At 39.5% G+C, this 24,858-nt stretch overlaps 1 protein-coding gene across 1 annotated transcript; it reads right to left on the bottom strand.

Annotated features, from left to right (window-relative positions):
- Positions 1-5,560: 5,560 nt before the first annotated feature.
- On the bottom strand, positions 5,561-19,235 carry ATRIP (ATR interacting protein). The gene is made up of 13 exons (XM_075762802.1): positions 18,742-19,235; positions 17,643-17,725; positions 16,019-16,189; positions 15,256-15,371; positions 14,775-14,935; positions 13,287-13,382; positions 12,367-12,496; positions 10,455-11,186; positions 9,669-9,811; positions 8,997-9,088; positions 7,985-8,068; positions 7,459-7,708; positions 5,561-6,136 (listed from the first exon to the last, which is right to left on the bottom strand). The coding sequence occupies exons 1-13, from the start codon at positions 19,124-19,126 to the stop codon at positions 6,069-6,071; spliced, it is 2,511 nt and encodes an 836-aa protein (XP_075618917.1). The 5' UTR covers positions 19,127-19,235; the 3' UTR covers positions 5,561-6,068.
- Positions 19,236-24,858: the final 5,623 nt, after the last annotated feature.

The following is a 24,858-nucleotide window of genomic DNA, read 5'->3' as shown; positions in this document are numbered from 1 at the left end:
CTGTGTGTTGAATATCATGCCTCATTTATCAACTTGACCAATGTGTTGTGATGCTTTCTACTCGGTGTGAAAACATTTTTGCTGATGTTTTTGTGTACTTTCAATAGTTTTGAAAAAAATGCTTTTGAAAGGTTGTATTCATGCCCCTGACTCATTAGTCTTTCACTTGAAAATATTTTCTTTTAGCAGGTCAAGAATGCTTTTTTAAAGACACCAAGTAGTACTGAATCCGTTGAGGGTGTTCAGTATATAATCATTATTACCTTGAATTGCCAACTAAGTTTCCAATGTAGGATTTAAAGGGGGGCGAGGAACACATCCCCCCTGCTGCCCCCAAGTTGTTTAGTTGTTTATCATGGAATAATCAGGTAGTTTGGTAATGCTACTTCTGGAATTAGTTGAAGTTTCAGCTTCAGGTTGATAATGTATTGCAGGTGAAATGTAGATCATGTCACTTCCAACTTTATTTCACATTTTCTCAACAGAATTTCTATTAGTTAATTGGGGACAGCAGACAAAATGCTCCTAAAAACCTAAGTCTAGAAAACAAATATAATTAATGTTTGGGCTAGAAATTATACCAGGAAAATGCAGTTATTTCTGGTTTTGTTGCTACTATTTTTTAGTTCATCTATTTTCTTTTCCCATGACTTTTTAGCAGGTGTACCTGTGCAACACGGCTGAACTTGTGATGTGCAGAGAAGCCTCCTTCTGTTCAGAGAAAAATCTCCGTGCCTTCCCTTCTCTCGGTGCACAGGTCTGAGGAACAGGAGCTAGTGTTTTGTTTAAAACCTTCGGATTTCCTTTAATGACCACATAGGTTTTCAAAGGTACCTTCACCCTCTAAAATTGCAGCAAATTCTTGTATAGGAGAGCAAACTGCTGAACTAAAAAATTGAGAGCCTGAGGTCAGGTGGGGAATACTGCTGGTTATGTTTTCGTAACTTTTAATCAGCAGTTGTTTATGGTAGGGTGAATTTTGCCAGAACAAAACTTGGCGTGCATCTTAAAACCCATGGCAGGGTTGCATGGAGGAGCTGGATGCAAAGGAGGAAAAAAACTTTAGCACTTATTGCCAAACAAGCAATTCTCTCTTTTTTTTTTTTTTTTTGTTTTGTTCCAAGCATGGAAAGCTAGTATCATATCTAGGCATGTATGATAACTTGCCAGGTTTGCTTTAGCCAGTGTTTGGGGCCTATTTTTTCCCCTCTGGTTACTTTTTGACCTGATCTACTTGTTAGTATAGCCTGCATCACAGGAACCTGGTCAGATTTAAGCAAGCTGTATAGGAGGGAAAAAAGTACCCGAGTTAAACCTGTTAGAGGTGAGATAAAGCTGAAGAAAATAAGTTATTTTATCCTTTCAAGAGCTCAGGTGTCTGTATTGATGGAGTAGTCTCCTCTGCTTCACTTTTATGGTAGGCTCCACTAAGGGCGAGTAAGCCATGTTATAAAGGATGTCCTGTTGTAAAGTGATTTCTGTAGGTTTGAGGCACAACTAACTACTCTTGTCAGTACTGGATAGCGAGGAGGCTCTGCCTGGCACGGGTGAGGCCTGGGTCCTCTCTGGGTGCCCTGGGGCTGCAGCGCGTTGTGCGGGTTCGGAAGTGATGCTGTTTCCGTCTCAGTGCTGTCCCTCCTCTCCTGCAAACAAGTCGGGTAGCTGTCTCACCTTTTGTTTCACTAGAGCAAAGAATAGTTCAAGATACGTATAAATTAACCTCTGATAACCCGTTTCCCTTACTGCAGTCAAAATAACTTTTAAATCAGTTATTGGAGCCTTTTAATTCTAACATTTCTCGTTCCTGCAGTTGGTTTTTGTGGTTCACTCTCTGATGTTACTTTGGCCCTGGAATCGGGTAGGATCTGCTTTGTTGGAGCACAGTGGTGTCTTAAAAGAAAGTCTTTAGCAAAACAAACTGTTAAGCTACATTCTCAAAATACCAACCTACAGTATGACTAATGCACAGACAAAAAAAATATTACTGTTCTATTATCTCTGTTAGGAGACTCTGTAGTTATGTGGTTGGAATATAATAACCAATATGAAAATAAACTAGCTGTTTCCTCTAGATATTTTCAAAAGCATGTTACCACTTGAGCAGCTATTCAGAGCACTATTTCACTTACAGGCTTTAGGACTAAAACTTGTAAAATTAGTCCAAGGTGAACTATATGTACCTGCTTGCAGGGTCAAGGTGCTCAGCACATCGCTAGCTGTTTGCAGTTAAACTTTGTACTGAACGTGTTGGCCCTCAGTCTCGGAAGCATTTTGATAAACTTCAGCCACAGTGGGCTTGTAGGTCTTTATAAAGCTCACAGACCACCTTTTATCAGTCTGCTAAAATATTATCAGTGATGTATAGTTTTTATTTTTAACAATTTACACTGTAAATCTAAGTTTGCATTTGCTATTACATTCACAGCAGATAATACAGTCTTTACACAGGCAGATGGGAACTGATGCATTTGACCTTAATATAACCGTAAGAAATTAATATTACTGACTGTAACATAAAAACATTATTCAGTGGTTAAAATAATGCACTGTTCTAATAGTCTAGCACAGGCTAAGCTTTCTTAAGCAGTAGTTCACACTAGTGGGATTAATATGAATAAAATGAGCTCAGATGTTGTGTGCTACATGATGAGGTATTTTGTATTTGCCATCTTCACCTATTATGGCTTGATTTATAAAAATGTGTTTTGAGGCCTGACATGACACAAAACAGTTGTTTGTCTGTGGAAATTTGCTTTGATGGGGGCTGGAATTTACTTTGTCTCTGTACACAGCTTTAGTAGAAATAAACTGCTCTGTGTTTTGAATCCCTGCAGTACCTCAGGTCCTTGAATCACCACAGGAAGATACTTAGCAATGTAATGCCTCCTCCTGCACTGCGACTGTTCGAGGGGTGGTGTCAGTAGATCTTAAAATACAAGTCAGCAAGGCTATCATCCTCCTTTTTTGCATAAAGTTGCCTGAGTAATGGGTAAGCTAGTAGAGGCGATTGCTTTTTTCAGCCAGCTCCTGCATAGCTTTAGTCCTGTCAGCTCCGCACAGCTCATCGAGGAGGAAAAAGGCAGCTATAGTTAGCTCAGCTTTCAGAGAAGGGGAAGTTCTAGTTGCCATCCCCGTAGGCAAGAAAACAGATGGGTGGTGGTGGCTGCTGACTGAGGAATGAGATAATCATGTATGGAACATGACTAGTAGGATTTGTTGTTGCTCAGTACTTCATTATTCAGTCCTGTGATTGTGCTTGATGCCAGAGTAAACTCCTTTTCTCAGTTAATAGAGGCACAGCTTATCTATAGCATGTTGGGAAAATGCAAACTGGCCTTGAAAAAAGAGCTGCTATGCTGTGAATTCTTCAGGGAGTGTCTGATGAGAACAATCTGACTTCTGTTATTCTTAGGTCATGAAGATAGTAAACCAGTAGCCCTGTAATCTGTAAAAATGCTTCAGGTTTTTTCAGGGGATGATCAGCTATTGCATACATGATTGGATCTCTTTAATTCCAAGAGAATGTAAAATGGGGTGAGTTACTGAAGTTCGGTACAGTCTTGCAGTAATCCTGACAAAAGATTGGTTGCTGTAAATGACTTAATGAATTATGCCAGTTCTGTAAGTATACCTATGTCTGCCTCTTCCCTTTAGGAGTGCAGCTTCATTTTTCCTTAAGAGCGTGAACTTTTCAGTTACAAAAAATGCCTTCATTTTTAAAAGCTACAGTTTAATTTCATAATACCATGATGTTACTATCATTTCTACCTGTGAAAGTGTAGGGCTTTGGGTTTGTTTGAAGTGGTACAGCCCAGGCTATAGACAAAGAAAGTCAAAAGCTGGAAGAAACCAGAGTGTTGAGGTACAGGTTAGGGTGTTGTCTGTTAGAGTAGGTGGATGGGAGGGCATGCAGTGCCAGGAGGAGTTAGGAGTGTGTTACTAGCATTTTTTTCCACAGAACACTTCTGTTTTATGTAAAATTTAGGAGTAATACACTTCTCCCTTTTACCACGCTGCAATACACACACCCTTTAGCTGAGGCCAGGAATTTCTTAAACCAGTTCTTAAAACTTTGGATTGCTTCAACAACTTGGGATTTCTTAACTGGTTTTTGTCCAAGCTCCTCTTAACAGTTCATTTTGTCTGTTTGGGGTTTAAATGCATCTTATCTGTATAAACTATGTTTCTATAAATTATGTTTAGAGAAATTAGGTGATGAGAACAGCGCAGAGCAGTTGAAAAGTAATAGTAGGTCACTGCGTTTTGGGTTAGTTGTGACTATCACCTGTTAAGACAGCTGTTTGCCACTCATAGCAGGCTAGCTGCCAGATACTGCTTTACCACTGCTCACGGGGCTGTTCTTAAAGAATTATCTTAACGTTTATTTTAGCTTTGAGTAAGGAAGGACCTTTTACGTGACATTCTCAAGCTCTTCTCTAATACTATAGGCCAGGAAGTGCTGTCTTAGTTGGTTTGTGGTTTTGGGGCTTTTATTTTAAAGTGAAAAAGTCAAATGGTTTTGTCATGCTAAAATTCCTGTAGGATGTCCCATCCTGCACCCTGGTGGCAGTTCTAGGGTAGTTACTGTGCAAGAAGGCTTTGCAGTTACATGCCTGTGCATCCTTCCTTGCTGCATTTAAGCAGGAAAATGGCAGTTCTCCAGATGCTACAAGGGACTTGGAACCTGTTACTGAGAGGAGTGGTTGGCAGCCTGTGCTTTACAGAAATGAAGAGGCCATGCCTGGTGGAGCTCTGAGCAAAGAGAGGAAGCTTAGCAGTAGGCTGTATTGTGGGAAGGCGCGAAGCTTTGTACCTAGGAGCTATGGCCTTAGGGAAATTATTACACTGGTTATTACTGCATAGCGGTTTCTGGGAAAGTTCTCTTCAAAAGCAAAAGCCAAGTCGATAGCTTGTTCACCACAATGGAGTAGGGCTCTTTGCCCAGGCACACCAGGGCAGGACACGGCCTCTTTAGGTCATGACCAGAGAACTGGATGTTTCCCAATTTTCCAAGGGCTTCCTTCCCACTGTAGTACTGTGTCTCCTCCTCCTGGTCCCAGGAGCCAGGCTTGTTCTGAATTAAGTATCTGACAAAAAAAATGAAAGAAGCTTCCCAAATTATTTAAAAACACAAACCTGTAGGCTCATTTTAGTAGCACTCACACTTTGCTTTTTAGGGTGTAAGGTTCAGCTGATATCTGCAGCTGATTATGACAGTTGACAATCATACTTGAAAGGGTATAGCAACAGTTCTTCCTCCCATCTTCAGTGCTGTATCCTAAGAATGAGATGTCATTCACCTTCAGATACTACAACCAAATAAACAGTGATTCTGTACACATTTAAATATCCTCCCCTCACCTAGTAAGACAGAATGCTCTCCTCTACCATCTTACTCTTCTAAGGTAACTTTCTAAAAAGAAGTTCTAGTATTTTTTGGTTTTGCATGTCAATAGTTACACTTTGAGCAGATTCATGAAATTGAGAAACATGAGTGAACTCAGGTGATCGTTACAGAGCTTTGAACTGAACTGCTACCTGTAAGTTATTTCTAGAAAGGTTCTTAAAATCACAGTAAACTGTTTACTAATATCAACATGAAAATTTTGGAAGTCAAGCAAGAAAGTGTTACAGCTGCAAAAGAAACAAATATGTTCAAAAGACATTCATATGAACTCAGTGATCCCAAACATATCTCAGCACATTCAGCATCATAAATTCAGCTGTAGTCACAGTGAAACAGAGAACACAATACTGAAATTTCCATCCACAGCAATTTCATAAAGGATGAAATTCATAAACAGAACCAGTCATAAGCCACTGCGTGGTTTTGCACAGCAAAACAGGACATTGCAGTATAATTCTTACATCAACATTTCTTTGCTTTCAGCTATATTTAGATGGCACTTAAATAATCACAACAAAGAAATGTGTTTTAGTTGTGCTGCATTTGAGTGCAATCTTTACATTATAACTTAATAAAACAGATGATTTAAATTTCAGATTTACACTGGCAATGATTATTATGATTTAGATGAGGAAGGACAGAGATCTTTGCTAGATGTTAGCTAGCTGGAGTCCATTCCTTGGTCTTCTGCTTCTGGCTCAGGAGGATACAATTCATCCAAAATCAGCTCTGTAACAATAAAAAAAAACCCCATGTTTCAGAGAGTAATTTTTCTACTTGATACAATATAGTTAGAGCTGGTGTCTGTGTTTTAAAACATACTGACTGTATGAGGCTACAGCAAATACCATTTTTGAAGATTCAATGCAAACAGGTCTTTAGATGTATGTTTTGTCATACAAACTTCTCTTTTATTTAATGCCTTTTTAGGCATTAAAGGAGAGAACTGTCTTGGACAGTCACTTAAATTTAGCTATTAGTGGAACAACAGTAAAGGGCACTTGTGTTATTTTAGAACTAGTTCTGACTAAAGTTTAAAACCTCATTTTTTTTAACTAATTTTAAAAAGCCACTAGGACAAAAGTATAGTATTTTGTGTTTTAAAAGAAGAACCTGCATGCTAACTACAGGTTTGCAAGCACACGTGTGCACCACCATCTCCAAAATCACCCGCTGTTAGGCTGTTTCGGTCCATTCCCAAGCATAATTAGACTAGGCATTAGGCAAAGTTCTAGGTAACCTCAGGATGCTCTAAGCAGAGTAGAACAAATACATGGCACACTGCTCAGCATCTCCCAAAAAGTCACTGTAACTCATAGTGGCATGCTTGCATGACCTGCCTTACCAGTGCAGTACATACACCGACAATGAAGGCTTTATCACTCTGGCTCTGAGTAAGACCAGATGCCTTGTCTGGTATCTTGTAGCAAACCACATACTGACATAAGAGCACAATCTTCACATCAGCTCTACAATATGCGTGTAAATAATGCCATGAGTGAACAAAGAAGTGGCATCAAGGTACAAGGAGGAGAGGCAGTTTCATGAGATGAGTGCTCTCTAGGAAATGGACAGCAGAAGTGTGCAAAGCAAGGGGCAAGTCCTGATGCACGTGGGCTAGAGAACCTTTTGGGGTAATGGAAGAAGGTTGGGGATACAAGGAGGGAGATGTTAAGGATGCAGGGAAAAAACAATTGCAGAGAGAAGGTGTAATGCTAGTTGGGGATTTGCAATAATGATTTTTTTTTTTTTAAATAAGGTAACATAGTGCAGATTGTTCTACTAAAGAGAGATGAAGTATACGATTTTGATCAGATAGTAGGGGCATGTTTCTATGGAGAGAAGAACAAGATAAAACTATTAAAGAATAATAGTAGAGTAGTGATTGAGTATGATGAAGTTTGAGAAGCTAGACTATGGACTGCCTTCAGAGGTCTGAGCAACAAACATCCATGGTATTTGGTGCTTGTTAAACAAGGAAAGGGACAGAAGTGGAATTTCTATTTCTACAGCATGGAAAAAAGCCAATATTATCATTTGACTGTTTTTACCTTCACAGGCACTCAATTTTTGAGTCTTCTTTAGAATGGCTCTTATGCCTGGCATGGCTTGGTCATATTGATGGAGAACTTCCAAACAGTGTTCATGAAACAGTTTATCTTTCTGAGATAGGCTGTGTAGGAGTAAAACAGCATCCCGTAAAAACTGAATAATTTGTTCCTTATATGCACAAAAGCTGTTCTCAGATCTTCTTATCTTTATCCACTGTCTATGTAACATTATAATTAGGGCTTTAACCACCTGCAAGAGGAAAAAAAAGTCCCTCAATACACAAAGTAAAATTATACTAGCAGAAAACTTATTTCATTCTGAACTTTACTGATTAATCTCTTCAAACTTCCAAATTTCAGAGTATTTTCTAGCAAGCAAAAGCAAGCTTCCTAGAAGGTGGCATCCTTTAAAAGTACAGTTAACTTCTGTGTCATTGTAGCTAAAAAAAGGGGCAAAAAGCTATTTCAGCATTGTTAGTACTTTTAAGTTCTCAGTAGATTAAACTCAACCACTGTAGTGACGTACCTCGAGGTTACATTGGCAGTTTGTACCAGGTAATAAAACCGATGGACTGGAACACCGCATACACCTTGTCAGGAGTCTGACTGTCTGTTACAAAAACATGCAGATTGCATTACAGTGAGTACTAGGGTTCTGCAGAATTAATCAAACAATTAAGCTGCACATAAAGGGAAGTAGAAATGGTATTTCGTTACTAATTTCAAACATTCTTGTTTTTTTTCTTAACAGTTAGTGGATCTTTTTTTACACCAAGAAATTGTTAAAGTTTTTTCCCTGTAAAACTTTACAGATGTGGAATTTGCCTTGCACAGAAACCTTTTCAACTTTCTGATGAGAAAGGCTAATGAGGTGCAGTGACCCTTAGTTCACTGCATCCAAATAATATGTTTACACTTAATATATTAACAATGTAGGCAGAGGGATACTGAAAATGGTTCAAGATTCTTTCAAGTGAGAGCAGAAGTGGAGCAAATGGTAGAACCTCAAACAAGTTGCCACTGTCAGTACAAACGATACAAATTAAATTCAAAAGCTATTCTTCCTATATATAATCATGACTATTATACAGCAAGCTAGCATTTCCAATGAATATAATCCTAAGTTGCTACAGGCTGCCTTTTGTATGTAATAACTCATAAGACACAGTTCAGAAGTAACTCATATAATCAAAATTAATCATAGAGCTTGCTTCCTTTTACTCCTCTATCAGTCTAAAAGCAAAATAAAGCAAAATAAAGCTATTCACAGCTATCCTAGGATCCTTCTTGCTTTTTCAGTGACTTAACTATGACTATTATGACTGATGTTATCTTTAAGAATAGCTACTGATTCAGTTTCAAGCAGCTACTCTTAAAAACAGAAAAAAAATCAATGTAATCCCTTCCTGGAAGCCAATACTTTGTGTTCTATTTCAGCTGGAGAAAGAACTTGTTTTCAGACAATTTGTGCATTGTCCTGCTCCCCCAAGTGGAAACAGCAGGGAAAGGCATATGAACAAACAGCTCTGGTTACTTACCTCTTGTTCCAGCTGAAGCCAAAGCATTTCAGATGCTGATTTATCTGGTCTTGATGTAATATACATGTACAGTGCAAGAAGAAGGCAGGTGTCTGAAACAGAGATAACTTTTTCCTTTTCCCAACTAGTCAATTGTTTATGACAAAAATTGTCACAGAAGAAAACATTTCAGAAAATTACAGGTAGAGCGTTATCCTGAGACTCATGATACAGGCTCAACTTCTTGCTTTACTTCAGACACCCTAAGCAGTGCTGAAGAAACTAGTATCCCTAAACTTTATATATGCCTTTGTGGTAATACTGTCCTACTTCATTCATAAGGAACTGGACAAAGACTATGTCATGCAGAGTACTGGATTCCCTAAACTCAACAGCGTCACGAGCAGAGATAAACTTCAGAACTCCACAAAAGCCCTTTTCCCCCTCATCAGCCTTTAATATAATAAACATTAATCTGGAAAGTAGTTATAAAAATCCACGTGGGTATCAAAAGCACTGTATGTAGACAGATAACACAAGACAAAATACTCTTCAAAGAATAACTGAAACAAGTTTTCAGGCAACATAGCGGGCTTTTTGCCTTTTGGGGTTTTAACGCCTTGTTTGCATTATATTAGTCATGCTAACTAACGTTCCACTGATAACAGTTCTCTGTGTTATGCAGTCTTTTACCTGAATGAGAACAAAGTTGAGCAACCAACGTGTGGTGTTGAGCAAGAATAGATAACAGTCTCACGGTCAAAAGGACAGCAGGCGAAGGGGCCTCTGCACACAGACAGCCCAGCAGTATCTGGCTACTCAGCAAGTGCTGAAAACTTCAAAAGAAAAATCCGAGTTAGAAATGGGAAATGCACTGACGAGTTGAAAATATGCTATTTCTTGTGCACAGCATTGTCATTTGTCCCTTTTTAGCCATTTAGAACATACCTGATCTCAACTTACGCATCATAAATAAAAAGTATACTGTAAAACATACTATGTAACATTTGGCAGTCTGCAACTCATGCCATGGCTGTGTATATTAGACCATTAGCAGGTGAAATATCTCACTTTTGAGAGGGGCATTTTAGCTACCAGAATGAGACTCCGTGCTTTCATTCCTTACGCATCTCCCAGCAATCGCAAAAACCCCAAAATGAATATTACAGATATTCTGATCAACTGCACATGGCCCTAACAAATTTTCTCACTTTCAAGTGACAGTTGCGCAATGAGGCAACAGCATCTGCTTCATATAAACTTCATAAGCAAATCTTGTTACTGATGGGGGGCGATTACCGCAATCATGAGCAGCAAAGGCAGTAGAAAGATCTTCAACTTCTCACAGGTGATCTGAGAAATGTGATATCCTCCCATACATGTCAAAATGTCTGCTGTAATCTGCACAAATTAGCTTCAACAAAGAACAAAAATTGCTAAACAGAGTCTGAAATAATTTTAAAGCTCTTATTGACTTACTTTATTAGCAAGTCCATTGTTGAATTTTCAGCTAATTTCACCAAAACTTTTAGGCTTTGGTTCAGTATACTATCAGTCTGGGAGCCTCTTGCAGCAGAAAAAGCTAAAACCTGAAGCAGCTTTTTAAACAAAGAATGTTGAGCTCGATCGTTATTGGGAGCATCCTGTGGAGCTACAGGCAGCCCTCCTTGTGTCCTCGTATCTTCTTTATTACTACACTGATTATCACACAACACATTTTTGTCCATCTTGGAAATCTGTTCATCTCCAACAGCAGGACTTTTTTCCACTTCAGTAGACAGCAACGTGTGGACAACATCCCAGCTATAAAACGCCAAATAATAAAGAATACCCAGTGATATAACTGTAGTTTCTTCAAGAGACAACCTGAAGTCCTCCTTACTTGACACCATATTAGCGTTGGTTCTGGAAGAAACAGCTGAATGATTTCCACAAGAACCATTTACAGACTTGTCCGCCAACTGTACCGCTTGACAGTATGCACCAATATGGTGTTCTACCAAGGGCAAGAGATGCACGGCACCTCGGATCTTGTAGCGTGTGAGGTGCAAGAACTCTCTCTGGCTTTCCGTTGGGCTTCCTTCAGGTAATCCTTCGTCCATAGCAATCAAGTTCAAGCCTGTTATTGCAAGTTTTTGAGCTTCTCGCAGGGATACAAGAGGAGCAATTTCTTCTTGAGTTGTCCTGCTGCTGGGTAGTTGTGTGGACTTCCTATCCAAATAAAATTAAAAGGGAAATACTTCAAAAGAAAAGGCAGAGAACATAGTTGAAATTTGAGTTATCCATATTCTGAATCAAATAACAGAAAGGCTAGACTAATAAGAGATGTCTGTTCCCAAAATAAAATGTAAATTGGGGGAAAAAAAAAATCCTACTCCTTTATACCTTCATGGAAGAGCAATTTCAAAGCATTCTTAGGTCTTGAGAAAGTAGTCAGAACTTACAAGTGAGTAATTTCAGCAGCTCACTATAAGCCATTGTCTGAAATTACATTTCAAACATTGGCTTCCTGGTTTCATGGTTTTGATAACTTGTCATAAAATCTTATCTTCCCCTGATGTTATTTGGTAGCTTCTAGGAAGAATGAATATCTGTACATTACTGATCTGTAATATGTAGGGGCCTTTAAAGGACTACAACAATAAAATAATTATTTTCTTGTCCAGAGATGAGAGCAAGAGAGAGAGAGAGAGAGAGAGAGACTTCAGGTATTAACTAGTCAAACTGCAGCTACAAGGGCCAAACACACCACCTCTGCTTGCATAAACAGCAAGGGCAATGAGGCATAAGCCTTGCTATGAACCCACAAAACACAAGAATTACTAATAAAATATCAGAAAAAGCAAAGGTATTTCAGGAGCTACGGTCTAATTCTTTAAAGTGAAAAACAATTATAATTTATATCCAATATTCATATTTAAAATGCTTTACAGGTCACTATATCACATAAATTGTACATTACAAATTGAACATAGTTTAGACTTTGAAGATATAAAGAATACTGTTCTTTTGATCACATTTTCAACAGTTTCTTCCCACTTAACTCATGATCATGTTTATATGCTTCTCTCACTGCAATGCAAGTTTTACATCCTTCAGCAGTTAACAACAGCAGCTGCTAATACTCACTCCCAAGTTTTACAAAACATGTTGCTGTGTCTTCCCCCCATATATAATCAGCCTAGTTTATCTCTTGGTGTTGTTCCACTGTTTCGTATCTACGTTAATCAAAGATGCAGAATGATGTTCCAAGTTTTGCATTAAATGGCCTAAGCAAAACAGCATTTAACACAAGGAATGAGCTATCCTACCTAAATAAGCATTTCTTAGTAGAATGCCATTATACTAAGAACATGTCAGATACAGTTTAACAGAAAGAAATAAAACTCACGTATCCAAATAGTTAGGCTGCAGTACAGCTCCAGGTAGCGGCTCAGAGTTACTGCTAAGAAGATGGCAGAGCCCTAGTACTGAGCCAGGGACAATGGGCTGCTTCATCAGTGCGTTTAGTAAGATAGAACCTGAAAGGATAAATAATTGTCTTTGGACAATTGCAACATCATCATCATCAACAACAAATTAATATTTCAAATGATTAGCCTTATTTATAGTGCTCTCAACCTCAAAATAATTTTTTCTTTACAAAGAATTTTTGTATAGAATCATTCTCTAGAAGAGCATTATTTTCAGAAAAAATGAATTCAAAGTACAATTTAAATATTAGCCAAATTATATTTAGAGATATTTTAATTACAGTCTGATACTAGCAAAGTACATCGAGCCAAATGAATGTATGTCCCAACTATCCTGATGACTTGTCCTCCATGTTCCAGTCCAGACATTAAAATTATGTGATGTAATTCTATTCTGAATTGGAAATAAAACAGTACCCTGAAGATTTCTCGATGCTGACTGTTGTAAACATTGCTCTATTGTTTTTAACTTCATTTTAAAAAGTACATTTTTTCCTGTTTTTACATCTGTTTACAATAAAAAGCATAACATGCTAATACTGAAAGAGCCAGCCTTGTAATAAGATCCCTCTTGATCCATATCCTTCCATAAAGCAAAACTCAGGCAAACTTTTTTCTTAAATAGAATGACAATGTAAGAATGTTGTTAGGATACGAGTTAATAATACAATCTGAAACGTTTTACTGCAAAAATCACAATGTTCAAAGCAAAAAGCAACTAGCTGAACACCACTATTCTGGGCAGTGACGTTCTACATCACAGGCTCCTCAGCTTAGTAAAGGCGTCTGAGCTGCTCCTCAGAACTGCTCGCTATTTCTGTATTAACAGAATTGTTACCTTGTGTGTTTCGTTTATGTGCAGAGTTGTAGGAACCATTTTTTCCCAATGCTTCATGCTTCATGGATAAAACTTCAGGATGGGTTATCTTACTGTCTAAACCAAACAGGAATCACAATTCTAATACAAGAACGACGTTGCTTAGATATCTGTACTTGTCCCTTACGCACATTTGGCTAGCCATAGCTCTTATATAGTAAGTAAACAGACATTAGATCAGTAAAAAACATTTGTCTTGTTTTGACATATTGGAAACATAAATATGTCAAAATATATTATAGTTAGGAGCTGTGATGCAAGTAGAATTGCACCCCAAAATAAATTAGAAAAGTGAATAGAATTTCACCTTTACTGTCAGATGTTCCACAGTTTGTTCAGTGCTATTGCTCTCTACTTTTATTTTAGAAAAAAACCCCAATATTTAAAGTTAAATTCCCACTACTGGCAGAGATTTACATGACTACGTTAAAGATCAACATAAAATTCTTAAAAAAAACCCCAAAACATATATGTGAGCATTTGATAATCCTTCAGTCAGCTATATATGCCACAATTACTAACCAAACTGAAGCCAAAAGCCTTGCAGGGTTCAGAAGACAAAAAATCAAGTGTTTTTCAAACAAATAAGCATACTGAGTGTTGTTACCATAACTAACAGACAGGGCTGAATAAATAGCAATACTAATGCTTTCAGGCTACTGTGGTTTCTTTTTGATGGAGTTCACACTGCCCTTACAGTTTCAGGTTGAATACTGTAACTGACAGTAATGTCTCAGATTTTTCATGACTCTTCCTATAAGGATTAGTTGATGATATCCAAATTTCTTCCATTTATTATTTCCTATGGAAACATGGCAGTTGGCTGCTATTAAAAACCCACCATTTTTGTTTCATATTATAGCAATCTTCAAACACATGCATATATTAATTTCCTAAGCCTTACTCAATGGATTTCAAGATACAATTTTGTGAGAATGACTGCTCTACACATAAAAGAGGAAATGATTAAACCCTTTCAGTTGTTTCTTTCAATACAGCTAAATATGTAAATAAAAAAAAAGGTCAACTTTAAAGCGAAAACCACATAAATACAAAAAATGCATCACCTGACTAGCAGACTGATTCAAGAAATACGCAAACTATTTCCTTCCTGCTCTCTCCAATGACAAAGGCAGATAACAATTTGAATATTTTAGTTAATCACATAATAAATGAAAGCTTTTCATTATGGTCAACAGACTTCATTGTTGACATCTTGGCATATAGGCGTTACCGAGGTGCGAGTTAAAATTATCTTGATGCAAATTTCAGTCATAGCCATTTGCTATAAAATGGAAAGAAATTTAAGCAAAACCCAAGTAAAACAAATGCTTATTTTTCTCTACAGTGAACTTACCGAAACTGTTCGGTCACATAGTACAAAAATCCCTATCTAAGGCAGAATGTTCACATGCAGCTAAAAATGTTGCAAGTTGTATTTGGGTTTACCTTCTTTGACTGAAGTAGTCGGGGCAATCAGATTTCCTGAAGAACACGATGGTTTAGTGGACATTTCAGCGTTGAAGGATTCCTTTGTAGGAAAAGATCGTTTTCCAGGCTGTGGAGAACATCCTTCTGATTTCATTTGTATTGCAAAATTCTTTTTAGGACTAAAAAAAAAAAAAAAAATCAAACACTTGGATGAGTCAGTATTTCTTCTGTAATTATTTCATTAAACAATAAACAAGGATCTATTTAATAGATCCTTTTGTGATATCGATGTTTTAAAGGTACTTCACTATAAACTCTTTGGACTTCTGTCACAGAAACAAGGAAGGCTCTTTTTGAGAGTCTTTTCAATAGAGGTCAACAGACTTTTTTTTGTTGTATTTTTTCAGAAAACAGAGCTAAGAGTTATATGGAGAATGAAACCCTCTTTAAGCACAGATATTGTAAAAAGAAACACAAATTCATTTTCCAAAACTCATACCTTGGCGTTAAAACCGTCTGAGTAACGTGTTTGTTTCTTTCACAGTTCTGAAGTCGCGTTCTTAATTCATTCATTTCTGCATCTTTGAACTGCAACTCTGACTGTAATGACTGCAACTGAAAGAGGAATTAAAAAGACAGTTTTACTGTTACTGAATAATTCAGTGGTGTTTTAACTGCAGAGCAACTAGAATTACCATAAGATTTCAAGATTACCATCTGCTTACTGTGAGCTCTGCAAAAGATCTCCAATTTTAGGTAAGCTAGTCCAATTAATACTATCTTAGAACCAAGTGCCAAAAGTTCAGGCAAGAAGCATATGACTTGGTAAGACAGACCAAATGCCACACGGAGCATGACTACAGTGAAGCTGTTAACAGCAGAGTAAAACAAAAGCAGCCACTGTCCTCCACGGCTTTCAGAAAGATGACTGCCAACAGGAATAGCAATCTGATCAGAGTCATAAAGCGTATTCTGTCATTTTTTCCATTTTAAAATACATTCCAATTTTAGTGTTCAGCAGATTGCTTAAAAAAAAAGCAACAAGTGAACAAAAAACTCTACTGCTTGAATTTTACTCCTTTGACAGAAGAAAAACCCCAGTAAGTTCTTATAAATGCCTTCTTCTAGATAAGAAAATAAAAGCATACATAGTTTGGAAATTTCACACAAATGTTCTTCCTTTGACTAGATGGTCTGTGACACCATTAAATCATAAAATCAGCTTCTGCTTGTGATATGCAGGTAATAGATTAGTTACAAACCTTTTTGGAGAACTCTTTTTCTTTTTCGCTTAAGGTCTGAGATTTTTGCTGTTCCAACAGCATGTATGATCTTTTCTGTTCCTCCATAGCATACTCCATCTGCTGCATTGAGTCACGCAAAATTTTAATTTCTCCATTTTTAGTAAGAATTTCATCCTGCATTTTTTTCAGCTGCAAACAGATCCATTCTATTAAAGACGTATATAACCAAAAGTATGCATTTATATCATAATGTGGTTGAAAATTAGGTATATTTATACTTTCTAGGGAGAAAAATGCTCCTGTAACCCAGTTCAGAAATTCTGCAATGTTGCTTCTAATCTTTTTCTGATTAAATGAGGCTCAGGTACTGTTTTCTTTAACAGAATTATAAAATGTCAGCACAGACACGTCTTCATATACCGTCCTGGTACCTGTCAGAGACCATTCTTCTCTTTCCCCTTCTCTGCAATTATGTTCTTTCTTTGAAAAGTATCCTAGCCACACACATCAATAATTTATTCATCGTTTAGATTGTAAGAATGGTAGTTTAATTATAATATTGCTTTATAATCATCAGCAAACAAGCTACCACCCCCAGACAGTATCTTCACGACTCTGAACAGCCATCACCACTCAGACACAAGACTTCTGAGAGATAATAGAGTGAGTTATTCAGAGAAGCATGGGGAAAAAAAGCAGAAAGACACCTCTATAGGACTACATAAAATTATGTTTTATCCCCATGTTGAACATGGTGTACAGGTAGGAGCTTCCCCAATAAAGAAGGATATCATAGAGCTGGGAAAGATTCGGAGAACAGAGGTAAGGGTGAGGAGAGAAAGGTAAATAGTGGGGGCCCCATCCAGCTGGGAGAAAGCACAGTGGTGAGGAAACAAAGGTCTATCGAGGTGTGAGGGCTATGCACAAGTTACTCCTTGTTTACTGGCGCTCACAACAGCCAAGACCCATCCACTGAAAATCACTAAGTGCAAAGTTCAAAATAAAACCAAAGAAGAAATTTCCTGCCGCAGGGTGGTGTTAAGCTGCAGACCTCTTTCATACTAAAAAGTATCAAAAACCAACTACACAAGTGTTTAAAAAAATACACTAAAGAATATTAAATATGCATATACTATTTCTGTGATCAGGAAGTACCTACATGAAATTCTACCAGAAGCTAAAAGACTGTTCTGGTAAAATATCATCATAAACTTGCTCAGGTCTTACACTCTTCCTAAGGTGTCTGCCAAAAAGGGATGGGCTTGGTACGGGCATTTGTACCTTCTTGCTTTTCTGCATCTATTTCTTCCCCATAGTATCTTTCCATAAGGGATCATCAGAAGGTAAAGTAACATAATACAACTTAAAAATCACTTTACTTTCTCAAATCATTAAGTTGCACAAAACAACTCTTGTTGACTAGCTGACAGGACAGAGAATGGGCTTGATAGGAAACAAGACCGACAAATTAGCATTTGTTAATCTGAAATGACCAAGAAATAAAATATTGCTCTCACTCTTAATGTTACCAGAGCTGTTTCTAGTATGATGCTTTTAATAAATGCATGGATTTCAAAGATTACAAACCAACTTGATTAGAAAAAGATGTGCTATTTAGAGAGAAGGGGAAGATACTGCTAACCTTCTGTTTAATTTCTTCGTGCTGTGTTTGCAGTACTTCAAACTGGAATGCATCTCGCATCAGACTATCTTCTGTACTGCTTCCTGTTGCAGAAAAAAAGCCAACATCTGTTCTGAAGCATGGATTACGTATGTAAATCGCTGGTGACTTAACATCAAGATTTTGTTATTTGCCATTACGTACATCTGAATATCTTAATATTTATCCTGTCGCTACAAACAGGTAAACTCCACACATCTAATCACTGCAGTCACTTTTTCAGAGCTTGTGCATTAATCCTTAAAACAGAGAAAATCTTCCCCCCCGACATTTCTAATACCTTAAACCAGTAAGATGACCCACAGTAAGTGCAAGCATTTCCTCCGAGATAATTTTACTTCACACACCCTGCATAAATAAGGGTTAACAGAAAACTTTTTGACCTGGAGAGATTACAAATGTTTGCATTGCTAAAACGTAAAGCCCTCTGTACTTAATTAGGGACGAACCCCTGTATCCTGTATGCTTTTTCAAAGTAAATCTGAAAATCAACTGTCAATATGGGGCATAGTACGCATTTCCTAGTGAAAGTTAATGGTTAGGGGGGAAAAAAAAAAAAGTCTGGTCGCCAACATGCATGGTACTATAAATAATACTTAAAGCATGTTAAAAGTTTATGAAACTCCTTTGTTCTATTTAAGACGTTTAACGTGCAGTATCAAGGTGACAGGTAAGCGGTACCACACACATTACCGGAGAACAGGTTCCCCGTACTGTTAGTTTAACGCTACGTGACTGCTTGGACGTTACTTCTTCGCATCTTAACTGGCTCTGCGAGCACCTGGCATACCACCGTGAAGTTCTGGTAGCCAGCCGGGGTAATCAGAAGCAATTCCTACAGGGATAACGAACATTTTCCCAAACAGTTTAATAGGCGCAGGGCGGCTTCAGGAACCCGGGTGACAGCAACAACCGCGTCGCCTCAGGCCCGAGGCCGGACCGTCCGGGCAAACACCCGCCCGCAGCCCCGCCGCCGTGGAGCGGATACCCTGGCGACACCGCCAAACCCCGCTGAGGCCGAACCGGGCTCCGGTGCCCAGCGCCGCAGGGGCACACCGACCTTTCGGCTTCCTCCCCGCAGCGGGGTCGCTGCCGCGGGGCGGCCCCGCCTGCCGCTCGGCGCCGCTCGGTCCGAAGGCGCCCCACGCGTGGTTCGGGAAGCCCGCCCGGGGCGCGGCGGCGCCGGCAGCCTCCTGCGACAGCGCCTGCGAAGCCAGGATGTCGATCTCCTCCAGGTCGTCCGCCGTGAAGTCATCGTTGTCCCCGAAGGGGTCCCCCGGCCCCTCGTCGGGCCCAGCCGCCCCCGAGCTCTTGGGGCGCTTGTGGGGCGGGAAGCCGTTCTGCAGGGCCCCGCCGCGGGACGGAGCGGGAGCCGTGCCCCAGCCCGCCCCGCACAGCGCCGGGCCGCTCCGCTTCCGCGGCCCGAGCGGGGGCTGCGCCGCCATGGCGGGGAGCGCCGGCCGCCTCCCCGGGGGGACGCACCGGGCACCGCAACCTCTGGCGGCCCCGCGGGCGGACCCCCGGCCCGGCCACGCCCTCTCACGCGCGCCGCACCGCGCGCCGCGCCACCTACCAATCACCGGCGGGCAGGACTTCCCTCAGACCAATGGGGCAGCAGCCCGGCCTACAGCGGCCCCCGAGGGTCAAACCGAGGGCCGGCGCGCAGCGGCTGGCTGTAAGCGTCCCCGCGATTGGCCGCGGCGATCCGCGCTGCAAGCGCCTCGCTGATTGGTCGGGCGGCGCGCGGGCAGGCGCGAGCGGGCCGGTTGAGGGCGGCAGGAAAGTTCGTCCTGTCAGCAGTGCGAGGGAAGGGCTGCTGGCGTCAGGCCGTTAGCAGGGGATGTCACAGCGCGTCGTGGTGAGGGGCTGGCCTGCTGATGTAATAACCAGGCGCTACGCTACGGTGTGGTGGCGGTGGTACCGCGGTGGGTGTGGTCACACGAGACGGCTGGGCCTTATGTAGCATCACAGATGCAGGCTGCAGCAGGGCCGCTGTGCCAAGTCAGTGATGTCATGAGCAGCACTACCTGGTGATGTCATGGTGTACAGGCAGGGTTGGTGGGCTGCTGGGAGCCGGGCTGTGTGCTGGCCTACCCCGTGGCACAGCCATGCTGGTGTCTTGAGCTTTTCTGTGGCAGGATGGTATCAGGCCATGTGCTGGGACGGTGGCAGTGACATGTCCTGCTGGTGTGTGCCAGTGCATGGTTATGGTACTGCCAGCCATCAGACAGGGCCACCTCTGCTGCCTTCACCTCTCTTGGAGACTCACGGGCAATGCTCTTACCTCTCTGGCACAGGCTCACAGAGAAACCATACAGGTACTTAGACAAATGTGGATCCCGGCTGTTGTCCTAGCAGGCCATTTGTATTCTTGAGTCTTTGTTTGTGAGGACATCCTGTGGTAGCTGCAGAGGAACATGAGACTGCAAATACACAGTGGCAGTTTTGCTTGGGCATATGAGACAAGACTATAAGGAAAAGAAATTATTTTTACTCAACCAACTCATAATGCTTGTGAAGACCAGAAAGCACTTATTCTGATTTTCTATTGCAGACTCCAAGGGGTCCTAGGTCCTCAAAGTTTGTCCTTTATTTTAATTGCATTAATTGTTCTAATAGAAGACCAATACTAATCTAATATTTGAGTCTATAGAACAGCCCATTAAAAAAAAAAAACAACCCAACAAACACATTGCACTGTAATATTTGCCCTCATTAGTATTGCTGCAAAGGTAGTAAGCAGAGTAATTTTTCACTTGCTCTGCTGAATCATTGGCAACCATGTTGTTTACTGCTTAAATGTTTAGTTGCTTTGGCAAAGAAAATGGGATCTTAAATAGGTTATTTTCACAGTGTGTTTTTTCCCTGATGAAGTGGGACCAGTAAAAGATAATAGCGTCAGGGAGGTGCAATATTTGCAAAAATTCTGTACCAAAACCCCGCTATTAATTTACTGACATTAACTTGCTTTTGTAATCATATCTAAGTCTGTTTTTAAAAGTTATATGAAGTGGATTGAGAAATATACTTGCCAGCTGATACGAGCTCTGTATAACTTAGGTGGGTGTGAGGTCACAGCTATATTGATAAACTTTTAAAGTGTAAACTAGACAATAGTCTGGCAGCACATTTTTAAAACAGGGTTAGTAACAATTTTCAGTGCTATAAATCAACTTACAAATCACTTGGTGGTCTTCATGTGAAAAACACTGTGCTGTTAGTATGACATATTTCCAATTCTGACAGAGAATTCTAATTTCTCTTGCTCATTTCTCTATTTCCCTGTACGTGGAGCAAACTTAAATTATCACTAGACTGTAATTTGCTTTATCTATGTACTGCTCTGTCATAAGTTGCCCGTGACCAACTTGTAAGGGCAGAAGAAAGCCCTTAGGGTCAGTGCTCTCAGCTGTGCTATCTCAGCCCAGCTTCTCTGCTAAAGTGACAGCAGGTGATCCCCCTGAACTCCAGCAGGCAGGGCAGCTGCATCTAATCAGCATAGATGCACAAAAAAGGGCAGTCACAGAGGAAGGCAACACTTGTATTGCTTTAGCTCTGGGGTACTGGCTTAGGATTTTCTTTTTGTTTTTTCTAAGAAGTTTTGGTTTATTAATTAGTGTACCAAACTAGGGAAATTATGGATGGATTTGATGCTTAAATCATCGAAGGTACTATTATTTGTGTTCAGAAATATTCTTTTTTTCTGTGTAGTGGGAATGGTAACATAATGTTTGTCTTTATAGTCCAGCAATAAGTCTTGCTTCTAAGAATTGTTTTGTTTAATTATGTTTAGAGAGATGCTTCTACTAGATGGAGTAAAACCAAAACTGCTTGGTTTTTTGGTTGGTTTTTTTAAAACCTTCTTTTGCAGATTTTAGTACTCTGTTTCAACTATCTGTGTTTGTAGAGACATGTATTGAGAGTTTAAATTAAGTAATTAAAAGGAATTTTGTTTAGATGTTACTTGGTCTTAATGCTGCCTTTTTTTGATAAATGAATAGGCTTGTGCTATCATTATTACTATCTTTTATTATTACTACTCTTATTTTCAAATAACTATATACAGTATAAAGTGATATAGCTTAAGTTTTACTTTTTCCTTTTCCTCTAGCTGAAGTTGAGGAAAAATGGAATGATAGAATACTTGCACACACTTTCTTTTTAACAAGATAAACCAAGATACTGACTCTGCTTTCCTTTATTCCAGGTGTTCCTGCTAAAAAAGAAATGACTTGTAGATGAGCAGAACAACAACAAAGTAAGTCTGAGTTGATGAGCTAAAATATTCTTTGTGAAAGAAGGTTATACATATGGTAACTGTTGCAGGAATTATGCAGCCACCTATTCCCTGTTAGGAATTACACAGATGCCACCTCAACAGGGCTTGGCCTTAAGTTCCTGCTCAAAGATGACTGCATAAATCATTTATTTAGCTGATATGCAGAGCATATCCCAAAGAGGGATCCCTACTGCAGATTGCGTACCCCACTTACATCCTCGCAGACAGGTTTCCCAGAATGTACCACCCATCACTGGATCCCCAAGTCCAGGCATTTGATTCCGGTTGGTGGTGTCTTGATTTCATATTGGTTTTCTTGGTCACTGGGCTGGCTGCCTTCTGAAGTTACCTCATTCCTTTAGAATTGTTTCCTTGGTTCTTTTCTTCATTCTGCTTGCATCTCCTGGTTTCAGCTAGTTTTGTATTTGCAACGTTAGCTTTATCAAAAAGTTTACTCTTGGTCAGCTCTCGTGGCCTAAGGCTTCAACTACTTTAGTTTCCAGTGCTAAGCAAGGCTATTAATCCTAACAATTATCAACAGTAGTGGTAACTTATCAGCTTCTGCTGTCTGTGTGATGAGGCTTCTCAACTCTCAAAGCCATAGAAATCTTCCAGTGGGGGGGGGGAACCCAACAAACAATCCCAAACCCACCCACCACACCCCCAAAAAAACCCCCACCCCCATATCCAGAAGTTTGTGGTTTTTTCCTCTGTATGAGTATTTAAAATGTGTTTCTAATGAAAAATAACATATTTCAACAGTTTCTGCTAAATTGTGCTGGTACAGTGTTTCCAAATTGTTGTTTAATTATTATCTCCAGTGCTGTGTTATTGGAACTGTCAGTACATTTTAAAACAGCCGATTTATATAAATGGTTAGCTTAATTGGCAAATAACTTGTTTCTTTGATGAACCCTTCCCAGAGTTTGTTTTAAATACTACTGCCTATGGAACCATTTTCTGGCAGGGAGATGAAAGTCGAATCGTTATGCCTCTATTGATTTCTTTTTATCTTTCTGCGGCTTGCTTACATCGAGGCTTAAATGTGAAACTTGCTGAGGAGAATACAAGAAATTGAAGTGTGACTTTAATGTTACCTGGCAACTGTGGCATCTTTTTATTTTTGTAGCCAGACCTTCTTACCTTTTTATTTCAATTGAATGTTCCACTTCGGACTAGTGGATCCAGGTGCCAGATCTCAATCTAGTGGGCATTAATCTGTGCTAGTAGTATTATAACATTAACTTTTTTCTCTTGCGGTATTTTTAACTACCTTTCATTTGCTTGATTAAAAAGCTTTTCTACTCTGATCTTTACTTAAGTTTCCGCAAGCCACTTAAAACCAGATCCCTTAGTGTCTGCCCTGGCTTTAGCAGAACCTTGTCTGACTGACTTATGGTAAAATCAAGCTTATATAATTGGGAATTTGTGTGTATATTCGTATGGACACATGCAGCTTGGAAGGGGGGGGAAGCTCTTTAGCATAATTAAGCATGAAGCTTAATAACTTATGTCTGGATTTTTACAGTTCTTGGTGCTGTTAACAGTAATGTAATGTTTATTCTGAATACTAGTAAGAATTTCATAACTTCAATGCAAGTGTTGTTTTTTTGTTTGCTATTTTAATGAATCTGGAAATGAGTAGCTGTTTTCCTGCATTTGCAATAGTGCTATCCGGGTGTTAGAGGCTTTGAAGTCATGCAGTGTAGATATGGTAGGGGAAGTTGGTATTTCACAAATGAAAGGCAAGGGGTGTGAATAAGGTGGGGAACTGTTTGGGATAAGTACCTGACAGAATGTGCAGAATAAACCCAGAGCTTGTCTTAAAGCAATAGTAAGATTTTGCTGTGCAGGAATAGACCAAGTGTCTAGATCAAGTAACAAATAATGCAGGCTTACTCATTTTTTTAAATTGCTGTCACATAACTAGCAAGTTAAGCTCAAATGTGTCTGCTCAAATGTGGGGTTATACAGTCAATGTGTACCTGGATAGCTTTATTAATGAAGTCCCCAAAGATGAAGAACTGGGGTTTGTATTCTGATTCTCAAAACACTAAATAACTGATATGACTGAAGTAATTGAATAACTGATATGTCCAGGTACAAGCAGAGATTCTTTTAGCTTAATTTCTCAAGTTTGTGGTACTGAAATGCAAACTGGTCTTCAGTGAAAATTTTTTCTAATAAAATAACATCTTGCTCAAGATCTGAGACTTGATTAGGAGAGGAGGTAGTCTAGAGCTAACAGCTGTGAGTGAGAGGAAAAGGAAGCACAGAAATCTGCTGTCCTCTCTTGAAGAGGAGGTGAAGGAAGATTATTTTTTAATTTCCTTCTTGGATAAAAGCCTCTTCGGTTAGGCTGTAAAATGGCATACAGAATTATACTCTAGTTAAGCTGTGAAGTGGGACTCTTAAATAGTTGATAGCACCTGAGTTTTGAACAAATGTCTATAGTTTTGTTATTTTAGGGTCTTGGTCCTGTTGCTTGCTATTAGAGGAAAGTTATAGCAAGAAGTCTTAATCATCTTAATTAAGTAACATCAAGTAAGGAGGCACTACATGAGTTCTAATGTTGTCATACTGTTACAAATAACTTTGTTCAAATTGGATAGTAATTTGCTTTCTGGATGTAGACTTAAACAGAATGAGTTTGAAGAAGCTTTAATTGTAATGACACTTGTATTTGAATGTTTTAACATGTCAGATGGCAGAATCTAGCAAACATAGTGTTGGGAGTGAGCTTCGAAAGTTGTTTGCCTGTCCTGCTATTGCTATCCCAGTAATTGGGCATTCCCCTGGGAACTCTTCCTGTGCAGGATGAGGTTTGGCTTTGTGATGAGCTGTTCTCCTGTAATTACAGCCTTGATGATTTCTGACCCTTAGATTAAAGGGACAGAG

Source organism: Balearica regulorum, chromosome 10, assembly GCF_011004875.1.
Source record: "Balearica regulorum gibbericeps isolate bBalReg1 chromosome 10, bBalReg1.pri, whole genome shotgun sequence".
NCBI classification, from domain to species: domain Eukaryota; kingdom Metazoa; phylum Chordata; class Aves; order Gruiformes; family Gruidae; genus Balearica; species Balearica regulorum.
This window is presented reverse-complemented; position numbering and strand designations above follow the sequence as displayed.

What these genes read in the sequence shown, in the direction of transcription:
- ATRIP (XM_075762802.1), bottom strand. Translation starts at nt 19,126, where the DNA reads ATGGCGGCGCAGCCCCCGCTCGGGCCGCGGAAGCGGAGCGGCCCGGCG. An exon ending in ACATAAACGAAACACACAAG is followed by an intron (nt 12,497 to 13,286) that starts GTAACAATTCTG and finishes TTATCCTTTCAG; the next exon opens with GTTCTATCTTACTAAACGCA. An exon ending in ACAATGGACTTGCTAATAAA is followed by an intron (nt 9,812 to 10,454) that starts GTAAGTCAATAA and finishes TTTCTTTTGAAG; the next exon opens with TTTTCAGCACTTGCTGAGTA.